At 37.2% G+C, this 11,154-nt stretch overlaps 2 protein-coding genes across 3 annotated transcripts; both read left to right on the top strand.

The window, feature by feature from the left end:
* The first annotated feature begins 392 nt into the window (after positions 1–392).
* Positions 393–4,440, top strand: LOC18603229 (putative E3 ubiquitin-protein ligase XBAT35). 2 transcript variants are annotated; one of them, XM_018119462.2, is made up of 10 exons: positions 393–704; positions 795–909; positions 1,224–1,304; positions 1,428–1,516; positions 1,639–1,730; positions 1,911–1,992; positions 2,337–2,439; positions 2,556–2,642; positions 2,924–3,009; positions 3,571–4,440. In XM_018119462.2, exons 1-10 carry the CDS (start codon positions 603–605, stop codon positions 4,270–4,272), a joined length of 1,539 nt encoding a protein of 512 aa, XP_017974951.1. In that variant the 5' UTR covers positions 393–602; the 3' UTR covers positions 4,273–4,440. The 2 variants fall into 2 exon arrangements, with proteins under 2 accessions (XP_017974951.1, XP_007035133.1); XM_007035071.3 differs by lacking the exon at positions 2,556–2,642.
* A 4,695-nt stretch (positions 4,441–9,135) lies between these two features.
* On the top strand, positions 9,136–10,394 carry LSH4 (LIGHT-DEPENDENT SHORT HYPOCOTYLS-like protein (DUF640)). The gene has a single exon (XM_018119463.2). The coding sequence runs from the start codon at positions 9,760–9,762 to the stop codon at positions 10,387–10,389; it is 630 nt and encodes a 209-aa protein (XP_017974952.1). The 5' UTR covers positions 9,136–9,759; the 3' UTR covers positions 10,390–10,394.
* The last annotated feature ends 760 nt before the right edge of the window (positions 10,395–11,154 follow it).

An 11,154-nucleotide genomic window follows, 5' to 3' on the forward strand; every position in this document is an offset into this window, starting at 1 on the left:
TTTGTTTTGCAATATTTGCATTAAAGCACTTCACAAATTTATGGCCATCCAAGTTGTTCACGTCGCTTTGATAACTTGCCAACTACATTTGCTAGCCGAACTAACCATAGTTATTACATCTATCAAGAAATTGACTCAATCTAGACTTTTTGTTTATAGTGAGGAAAAAAAAAGAAATATTTAGATTTTGTTTAGGATTTTTTTCTTGTTAAAAAATAAAATTAACTTTTTTTTTAAAAAAAGAACCTGTATATGTAAGTAGGGATCCAATGAGAGGATAACACGTGGCAAAAACTTTGTCGTTAAGGAACCGCGCTCCCGGCCTTTAGTACACGTCAATTCAGTTTCCTGCGCAATGACTTAGCGAAAAAATAAATACAAAAGTCATAATAATTAAAAAGACTAAAAAATATTTTAATTTTATTCCTCTGACTTTCGAAATTCTCCTCTGCTAAGAAACCTTGATTTGAAGCTGCTTTTCAATCTCTCGATCCTGGCTTTGGATTTTTTTCCTTTTCATTTTCCGGGAAATAGTTTTTCCTGGAAAAAATAGAAAACGCAGAGTCCAATTTTCCATCGTACCAAACGGAAGCTTTTTCTGAATGGGGCAACAACAATCGAAAGGCGAGTTGCTATACAATCAAGTGAATTACGGCAACACTGAAGGGATCAAAGCTCTTTGCCGTGAAGGCGCAGGCCTTGAGGTACCAACTAATTAATTCTGATTTTTTTTTGTTATTTAAAAACTGATTAAATTAGGTCTTAATCGATTTTTTTTGGTTATGGATTGGCAGTGGATTGATAGAGAAGGGAAAACGCCGTTGATTTTAGCGTGCTTGAATCCGGAGCTTTTTAATGTGGCCAAAACTTTGATCGAACTCGGTGCCAACGTTAACGCTTATCGTCCAGGTTTGTTTTTTTAATTCATTTCTCTAGGGAATTTAATTAATTTTTGTTTTTTTATGAAATTAAATTTTGAGTCTTGCTTCTAACAAATAAATTTAACCTTTTTTAATCACTCCCGGAAGCAGAGATGTATGATATTGAAGAAACCTTCTTTATTTCATTTTTGCATTTGAAATTTTTGCTGGTAATTTTCTCATGGTTGTTAATAGCCCGGTTTAAAAAGGATGACATTTTGGTAAAGTAAAGGAGCTTTGGAGGCTTTACCAGAAACGAATAGAATATTAACTGATTTTATTTTTGGTGTAATTTGTGTTTAGGTCGGCATGCTGGGACTCCCTTGCACCATGCAGCAAAGAGGGGCCTCCAAAATACAGTCAAAGTACTTCTTTCACATGGAGGTTATTCGTCTTATCCATTTCTGTAATGCTATGCGAAACCAAGTTATTAGTTGTTACAGGACGAATATGTTTGATTTGAACTGTGTGGATTAGTCTTATTAAGTGACTTGTTCAAATTTTCAGCAAACCCGTTGGCGCTGAATGATGATTGTCAAACACCTCTAGATGTTGCTAGGGTGAAAGGACATGTCAATGTTGTGCGGGCAATTGAGGTATAAATGGAAGTTTATTTCTTATATTCTATATTTTTATGACATTCTCAAAACTTTGACATTTATCATGTATACTAAGTGCTGCCTGAACTGAGATTTTTTTGCCCTCTGATGCTGTGCAGGACCACATATGCTTATTCTCTGGTTGGATGCGGGAGTTTTACGGGCCAGGATTTATTGAAATGTTTGCTCCTCAATTGGTTTCAAGAAAAGTGTGGGTATTATTATTTGGGATACTTTTTAATTTTGATTTTTTTTGCTTGTTTGCTTCCTTATGCCATAGAAGCAATATGCCTGGATAGTTTCTTTAATGAAAATCTTGATTTTTTATCAATCAGTAGCATTCTTTTTTCAAGCAAATTGGTGTATCTTCTCATTAATGTACTTCTTGCAGTTGGGTGGCTGTTTTACCAACTGGTTCCCGTAACCAAACAAAGCCTTTCAAGTTGGAGCTGGCCATATATTCCAGTTTGCAGGTATTGCAACTATAATTTATCTCTCCTTTTTTAATCTAGAGCAATACAGGTTCTAAGAGTGCAAAAAGAGGTGAATTGAGCCAAATATCTTCTCAGCTAAATCAGAATTCTGCCTTTGTCAACCTGAATTGAAGCTCAAATGATAGCTGAAATAAGTCAAAAATCCACAAGCTTGGCTTTAATTAGCCTGAATTTGATCATCAAGTTAGCATTGGCTTTCTTAAATAATGAATTTTACTTACTCTTGATTACCAATGTGTTAGATGTTAAATATGTATATAGGCTGCAAGCTAATAGTTGAGGTCCTTTTCTACCACTTGTTTGGGTAATGGGCTAATGAACAGGATGCCCAACCACGAACAATTATTCCATTGTGGAGAGCTAATTTGGAGGAGCCAAAGCTTAACCAACCTGATCCTTCGGTGGCAATCCTTGATAACAGCACCAGTAATTTCTCTTGCTAATATATCTAGTTGTCAATCTTTTTTGGCTATGTTTTGGAATTTGAAATCAGATGGGTTTCTTAGTTTCCATATTTTGATTGATTTTATCTTCATGCATAGTCTCAAGACGCGGGAGGCGGAGGCGAAGTATTTACACCTCCCGAGAGGCGAGGTGTAAACCTGGAATAATAGCTAGACTTAAGCATGGTAATTATCAGTTATTTACAACTATATAGAAAACCCTGAAATTGAATGAAGTTGCACGTAAAATGATAAATCCAAAGTTCTTTAATATTAGAAATTAGTAGGACTTTAATTGCTGCTTTACCATACTCCAGCCTCCGTTATGTTGTGCTAATAAGTAGGTGAAAACTGGTTACTCACTTTGATGCTTGGATACTACCAATAAGTATTTGTTTCAGTTTTTGGATGATAATGTATATTTTCTTTGTTACAATTCACATCACTGTGTTCTGGTTCTTTTCCAGAAACACGCATTAAACTTGCACCTGAATATGAAAATGACAGACAGAAGCTTCAGTGGTTTTGTGATGCATGCAAAGGAATCCCACAGGTACTACTCACCCTCTATATTCAGATGTTTCATTTCTGCTTCTTGTTTGTAGAGCCATGCAGAACTTATAGCACTGTAACTACAGGAGCAAGTTATTGTCAATCAGAAGTGAATTCTTTTATCATCACAATTATATTTCCTCTAGTTTTTTTACAATAATACTATGAATTTCCTGTTAAAAATTTTTGGGTCTTCGAAAAGAAGTTACTGTAGCTAAGTGAAGATGGAATCAGTACACGATGGAGTTTATGTTTTTGAATCTGTTTGCTTGAGGGAATTGAACTGTTTCTCAGAAGCAAATTAGGATAAGTGTGAACAGAATTTTTTATTGAAACTACACAAACATTCTATAAGGTATATGAGATGTAGACTTTTGTTTTTGGGTTGTGAGGGTTTTGGGTTCCAGAGTTTATGCAGTAACAAGTAAAACCTCAGTGTAGTTGTTCATTTACCCAACTTTTAGAAATATGAAACTTTTGGTGTCTAATATTTCTGGCACGGTAAATGTCCAGTCAATTTTCAGTCTTTCACATTAAAACTCCATGTAATTGGAATATGTAGGCAACAGGTCCTGCATTTCTGCATAATTCTCAGCCTCCGGCTGCTCAGGCAACTGCCCCACAAGATGCAGAGGATTTAGAATTAGCAATGGCAATCAGTGCCTCTATCCAGTCAGCTATTGCGGAGACACCCAATTTCAATTTGCATTCTGGCAATGAGGCTGGTTCATCCACCAGTTGGAGTAGCTCTGTAAGTGCTAGCAATCACAGTGGTTCAGTAGCAGCGATGGCATCTACTCCTTCAAAAGCAAGCATCAGTGAATGGTCAATGACTGAACCTGGCTCTGGTAGCAATTCAACTGAGGGCACCGGGATCCATAATAATAACATTTCTGCTGTCCATAAGACAGTGCAAACCTCAGATTCAGTCCCATCAGCTCCACCAGCTGCGAATGAGATCATAGAAGATGATCCAATTCAATATCCATCAATTGATTCCAGTCCGATTGATATGTCTTTCAGTCCTATTGATATGTCTTCCTCAAATATTGAAAGCGTACCTGCAAGTGCAGATCAAACAAAAGAAGACGAAGTTCCTTCTTCATGTGTGATATGTTTGGATGCTCCATCTGAGGCAGCTTGCGTCCCTTGTGGCCATGTTGCCGGATGCATGTCTTGTTTGAATGAGATCAAAGCCAAGAAATGGGGTTGCCCTGTATGTCGTACCAAGATTGAGCAGGTTATAAGGCTCTATCGTGTTTGAATTTCACATCTGAATTACTTGTGTAAAGCTCTAAAGGTTTTCTCTGATTTCTGCACCTCGAATAAGTTTGTTTCCTTTTGGAGTTTACTAGTTTGTAAACCTGCCCATCCGGCTATTTATTTTTGTAAAATTATATAATCAAAAGTTACTTTAAAAAAATTCATTTCATGTATGTTTGCAATAAAAAGAAAATTATGAATAGATCCCAACTCGAAATTAACTTGAAATTCCAATTTCATGACCAACATAATGATCTAACAAGACCCTTTCAATTATCATCTCTATCTAGTGCAAGTAGCTGTGGATTATGTGGAGTTGAGGAACAGTGGGAGATTGAGCCACTTCTGAAAAGAGTAAAGAAGAAATTAAAAGGCAAACTGTAACTTGATGCGAACGTGACCTATTGCCACCACTGGCATCGTGGAGAGTTGGCAGAAGCTAGTTAGGCGCTTAGTCGGCATACTTTTTACACTTCGCATGTACTCAAAACATCCAAAAAAAAAAATGAGCAAGGCTCCTTTGCAAGACATCCTTTGTCATGTTGGCTAGCTCTTTGATTTACTCCAGAAAGTGGACGGTCATGACTCATGTTTCCTTAATTGAGTGTGATCTACTTATCAGCCATTCATATTGTTTAAAGCATTCCACTGATGTTGGTTAAGGATAAACCAAGATGGGGCCCCTCTCACTGTTTCCATGCACTTTATGCCTTACTCATGTCTTTTAATCATCAAGGTGCAGAATTCCCTGTTTCGGATGACTCCTGGGAGGCCTATAACAACCAATTGGGATTGATGAAATTGGGTTCAAAACCCGTCAAAAGCGCTCGGCTTCATCTTTCTTTCATCTGTTTGCTGTTCACTTGGGATCGGGCAACTATTTAGGCTTCCAAGTTGCGTTTCATAATGACAAATTGCATGACATAGTCACATGTCGTGTAAGTTCTCCTGAGTCGAATCCGGAGACCCTGCTTGGTCTCTCTCTACCTGGTACGAGCTTAAAGGGCAGACTGAGAGGCTACAGGACTAGTTTCGGTGATCTTCCCTCCATATGTTCTACTGCTAGAATCCAAATGCAAATGCATAGTTGTTAGAATGTGTAAAAACCAAAAAACTTTGGCCTAATCCTATAAATCATATTGGCCTGACTGACCATGCTGAACGTCAAGAACAAAACCTGCTTGACCTTTTCCCCTCCTAATTAGATGTTGAAAGGAAGCTAAACTGCTGACAACTACTTATTAATTGAATCAACCCAAAACTCTTTTGCAATGGCAAAATGCTTTCCACCTCATTGTTTCAATAGATATCCTCGCCTCTCTTGTCACATGCAAAGAGCAAAGGAAGTAAAAGGGCATTTAAATCTTTGATAACTCTCCCAATCTTCCTCACACAGAACCTGTCCTTAATTTGTACTAAACCCAAAAAAAAGTTGGAAAGCAACTTCAAATTACTATAGGATATCCATATTTTGCACATCCAAGGCTTATAATAGCTTTTGACTACACTTCAAAGCAAGTGGCTCTCTTGGAATTAATACAAACAGAGAAAGAAACAACACGTACATGAATGGTACAAGCCAGTACTGTTTGTTTTGTTATTACTTGGTCAGTAGGCAAGCCAATGTTTGGGAGGTAAATGGTTCTTTGACATGTTATTGCAAGAAGAAGCCAAGAATCATACAAACAATAGGAGCAAGAAAAAATTGTCCTCGACATTGAAGGCAGACATAAAGTTGAAAGATGTAGGGGGAAATGTCATTCTTAAGTATAAGAGAGTATATAACTTTTCCCCCCCCAAGGAAAAAATTTTCATCTTCTTCTAATTGTGAAATTGTTAATAATCTGGGAAAAGATTCCCATTAACTTGGGATGATTAACGCCCGTACGATTTTATTTTTTTTTTTAAATTTTCTCTTCACATTTTTGAGTGCTCCAATGGGCACTTTTTTGGTGCACTTCCTTTGAATTCATGTCCACCACCCCCACCAAATGAAGCTCATACTTATGTTTTAAAATAATTTGAATAAGGTTTTAATTGGGTTCTAAAGCAAAGCTTTTCGGAACATAATATCTTCCCCATTGGAAAAAGATTGAAAGATAAGATATCTCTCAATTCTACTTTGCTTTTTGCTAAGAAAAAGAAAAGGGGAAGCTAATTCGGGTAGGCTTTGGCCCCTTTGCCCGCTTCCCGGATCTTTTTTTTTTTTTTTTTTGATCTCTCCAGCTAGTGAATAATCCTTGGGGTTAAAAGGACTAATCTAACCATGTTTGTGCCATATACGAATAACACGAATGGATCAAGACATTGATTAGCATATATTTAAAGATATTCCATTGGTTCCTTTTAGATTAGTAAAGAAGGGAAATGAAGAATACGAATTTTTTGCAGTCCATGTTCACTAACATCTTCTTGTCTCCAATGGATTAATCCTACTTTATATTGAAATGTAGTCTTAATTTACTCATTAGTTTGAATAATTCAACTGTAGACTCGATGCAGCATTACAATTCGATCTCAACATGGATTTTATAAAAAGTTTAGAAATGATCTTAAATAATTGAGGAATAAGGAGCAATTGAAGATACTATATATGATAAGAGGAGGATATGATCACTCAAAGGGAAATTTGTATAAGATAAGATATATATATATATATTATTAATTTTTATTTTCAAAAAAGAAATTAATATGTCTCACATTTATATAAAGTTTGCACAGTAAACAAACATGTAGCCTTTTGCTTAGTGTTAGTGGCATACTGCATTACTTATTATAAATAGGACTAGTTAAAAAGTACAGGAAGAAGAGCTTTTGATGCATTGGTTGTAGTTTTCACTTCTTTTTACCAAATCATTGGGCATGTGAAAACACTCACAGGAGTTATAGGGTGAGTGATACAGAACTATATATATATATTCTCACTTTAAAAGAGATAGGTATCTAACCATTAAGCAATTAAGCTAATGGTTCGAGTAACCAAAAAGAAAATGGGTCAAGTTGATACTTAAAAGGCTAGCTATTAATAGGATGCTGATTGATTTGTTCTTGTGATAGAAGTGGCCTTGGTTGAAGCAAGGAACAAGCAAAAAATGGACCGGCAAAGCATTCCTTTGACAAGTTGACAAAAATGCAAAGTTCGAACTATGCCTTACAGGCCAAAAGTGGCGACCACGAATCTAGGCATCAAATCTGCACTTGTTCGCGGGCCAATAACTGTACTTTCCATCTCCTTCAACTGTAACAGGGCGCAATTGGATAAACTCCTTGCTACTGGGAAAAAAGGAATAATGTTTAAGAATAACCAGGTTTTGCAGTAAGCAGGCACTTAGCAACATATATGAGAAAGGGAATTGCAAAATTTCTTTGCTACAATCCAATCTTTGATGAATGAGTGCAAGTCTTTTTCATTCTGCCATTGCTTATAGCTGTGTTTCAAAATCTCAATCAAAGGTATACATACCCTTTGGAGCAATCAACCATGTTTATAATGTTGGCGGAAAACCCTTTTGCAGGTGTGGAAATGGACAGCTTTCCCTGATCAAACATGTTGATGATTGTGATATTGACCATTGAAATTTCAGGCGACAGTTCCCTTTGGGACATTCTCCAACCCAGATTGCGTATTTAGAATACATTATAGGGTCTTTGAACAATGGGTTTTTGATGGCAGTGATTGTCGAATAATTGGTCGATATATATATATATATATAATTAATTTTCATTTTCTAGAATATATATATATATATATATATATAATACGTAGTAAAGTCAGAAAAAGAAATACAATATTGACAATTAGGAATAAAGTCTTTTCCCATTATAATTGAGTGAGTTACCTTTCTCACCAAAACAATGGTAGCTTAAACTTTGAAATGGATCATTATTGCGTGGGATGTGCTAACAGCTAAGGAAGCAGCACACAGCCCACATAAAACACACAAGTATTTTCTTTCTTTTAAAGTAGAAAAAGGGAATGGGGAAAATGAACTTCTCCCTCTTCCTCACTATTTCTTTAGTTCTTGATCACCATGTATTTATCATTGCCTCCTATCCCTGTCACATAGCATGAAAATTCACATGCATATATTTATAGTTAAACACAAATTAAGACTAAAGGTTAGCAAATAGGGAGCGTGCATCTTTCTCTGGAGAGAGGGCATGTCGAAATGTATTTGAGTCATTTCTATTTGGGCCATTCCATCATTTTCCACCTTTTGCTCTTTCTGCCAAGAGTTGTTACTGTAATATGCTTAAATTTTTTTTGTTTCTTTCTTTCTTCAAACAAAAGCTCCAGGTCTGCTGCAGCAGCCTCAGCTTGTTCCTTTAGGTAAAGACCAAAAGGTTCGTTGTCAAGGACATGGCAAAGTGGAAAAATTGCAAATTTCCCAAATCGGTTTTGGTCCATTAGATCAAGCAGTCTAATGGCAGCCAAATCTTGGGATTGTTTTTTTGCTAACCCTAGGGCTCAAAGCATTGCCCTCATGAACTGTTTGTGAGGAACTGTGCTTGATGGACTGATGCTTTCAGGTGATGCAAGTTATACCTCAAATGAAGTCAGTGAAGGGCAATGCGGTCATTTGGGAAAAGGTGCTGTCAATCAATGGAAAAAGGGTGAAGAAACAAAATCATGTTATTCCCTCATATTTTTAACCCAATAGCTTTATCCTGTCTCCATCCATCACCTTTCTCTCTCATCCTTCCCTTACTGTTAAAACCTCTTTCCATTTCCATAAAAGCCCTAGACAAAGTTTTTTCCACTTACCCATTTACCATTGCCTGTTCTCTGTGATGTTAAAACTTTTGCAGCAAGGGAACTGAGAGTTTGCTTCCCCTTTTTTCAGGGAAAACAAAATTAAAAATAAACAGAAAAACACTTATATCTGCCAAAACACCACCCTCAAATGTTTTTTCTTTTTTTCAGAAAACAAAGTCAGGAAAAGGAAAAGCCCACCACATAGACATCATAAGCCTTTCAAGTTTTCTAGGATTGATCAAACAAAGATTCAAAGAAACCTCAAAGAAAAGAAAGGGACTAGACCCAGCTTGCCCCTATATACTATTCTTTTTTCCTCTTCCTATATATTTAGCCTCATCATCATCTTCTTCAAACTCCAACCCCTCTCTCTCTCTCTCTCTCTCTCTCTCTGATCATGGCATTATTGAGTCCCAGGTGAAATCCACCTGTTATCAAACACTTTTTGGCTCTGTCTGTCATTCTTCATCAACCTCAATCCCCACAATCAAATAATAAATATTGGATTCCTAGACCTGTAAGCTTATCAGTCACTGTTCATCTTCCCCTACTAATCAAAGTTCCATCTCCCTTAATTTGCTTTCTTTTTCTGTCTTTCTCATCCCTCTTTGTTTCTCAGTTACTCTTCCCCTTGTTTTGTTTTCCCCTTTTTGTTCCACTCCTGCTCTTCAAGCTGCCTAAAACCCTTGATTAAAGCAAGTAAAAAGGATCACCATATCCATTAGTTTCCCTATGGATTCTCTTCAGGGCTTTGAAACCTCGACTGCAAACCCTTCCACTACTTTAACCCCAAATTTCCCTACAAACCTTTCCATCACCACCGTGACCACCACCGCAACCACCATCAACACAAGCCCTTCTGCAGCCACCTCCTCCTCCCCTTCCTCCTCTTCCTCCACTTCTCCATCCACTCTTAGCCGCTATGAAAACCAGAAGCGCCGTGACTGGAATACTTTTGGCCAATACCTCCGCAACCACCGCCCCCCTCTCTCTCTCTCCCGCTGCAGCGGGGCCCACGTCCTGGAATTCCTCCGCTACCTTGACCAGTTCGGGAAAACCAAAGTCCACACTCAACTTTGCCCTTTCTTTGGTCATCCTAACCCTCCAGCTCCATGCCCCTGCCCGCTCCGCCAAGCTTGGGGAAGCCTCGATGCTCTCATCGGACGCCTCCGAGCCGCCTTTGAGGAACACGGAGGCAAGCCTGAAGCAAACCCTTTTGGGGCTAGAGCCGTTAGGCTTTACCTACGTGAGGTTCGTGATTCACAGGCTAAAGCCAGAGGCATAAGTTATGAGAAGAAGAAAAGAAAGCGACCACCTCAAGCTCCACCTCTTCCACCTCCTAATGGAAATCAAAATCAGTAAGAAAATCTTCGAAAAAGAAAAGACGTGATCAACGAGCTGCATGGGAAAAGAACATGGTTTTTCCAATGTTTCTTCTTCGGTTCATCTTTTTTTATTATTTATGTTATCCTATCTAATTAGTATAATCTGCAATATCGGATGCTATATATTGTCTTAAAAGTCTTTTCCTTTATGTTATTATGTCAGGTACTGCACCTTCCAGTAATGGATATTACGCTACATCTTTATTAGTATTTTTTTTTATCTTTGATTAAAACAGTAGTTGTTTTTACTAATAGTCGTCGCAGTAGCAGCGGTGTATCTACTATTTGTAGTTAAAATCTATGTGACTTAACACCCATTTGTCATTGATATGTACTTTGATAAGCCATTTGTGACAAGTAATAGATTTGTAGATCAAGTTGTGTGTCTTTTCTTGAATGGTAAAAACTGTATTTTCTTTTAATTTTATTAATTCTTTTTTATTTTTTACAAAAGTTTTTATAGTATGGCCAATGGGGTATTTGGCAAATCAAATCAAGCACTAAAAAGGGTGTGCAAAGAACCATGTGTCAGGTGAGTAAAAGAAGAATTCCTGTTTTAGTATCATCTATGTTCATCGTTTTTCTTCTTTTCTTTTTTTTTTCCTTTCCTTTGCTTGTTGCTGTTGCTTTTCTTCTCGTTTGACAGAGATTACTGCTTGAATGGATATAAGAGTGGAAGACAAGACTAAGCCAAGCAGCATCAAACACTTCAAACAGTTAACTAAACAGTAGTATACATGTT

This window comes from Theobroma cacao, chromosome 4, assembly GCF_053813885.1.
Source record: "Theobroma cacao isolate CCN51 chromosome 4, ASM5381388v1, whole genome shotgun sequence".
In the NCBI taxonomy this organism is placed as follows: Eukaryota; Viridiplantae; Streptophyta; class Magnoliopsida; order Malvales; family Malvaceae; genus Theobroma; species Theobroma cacao.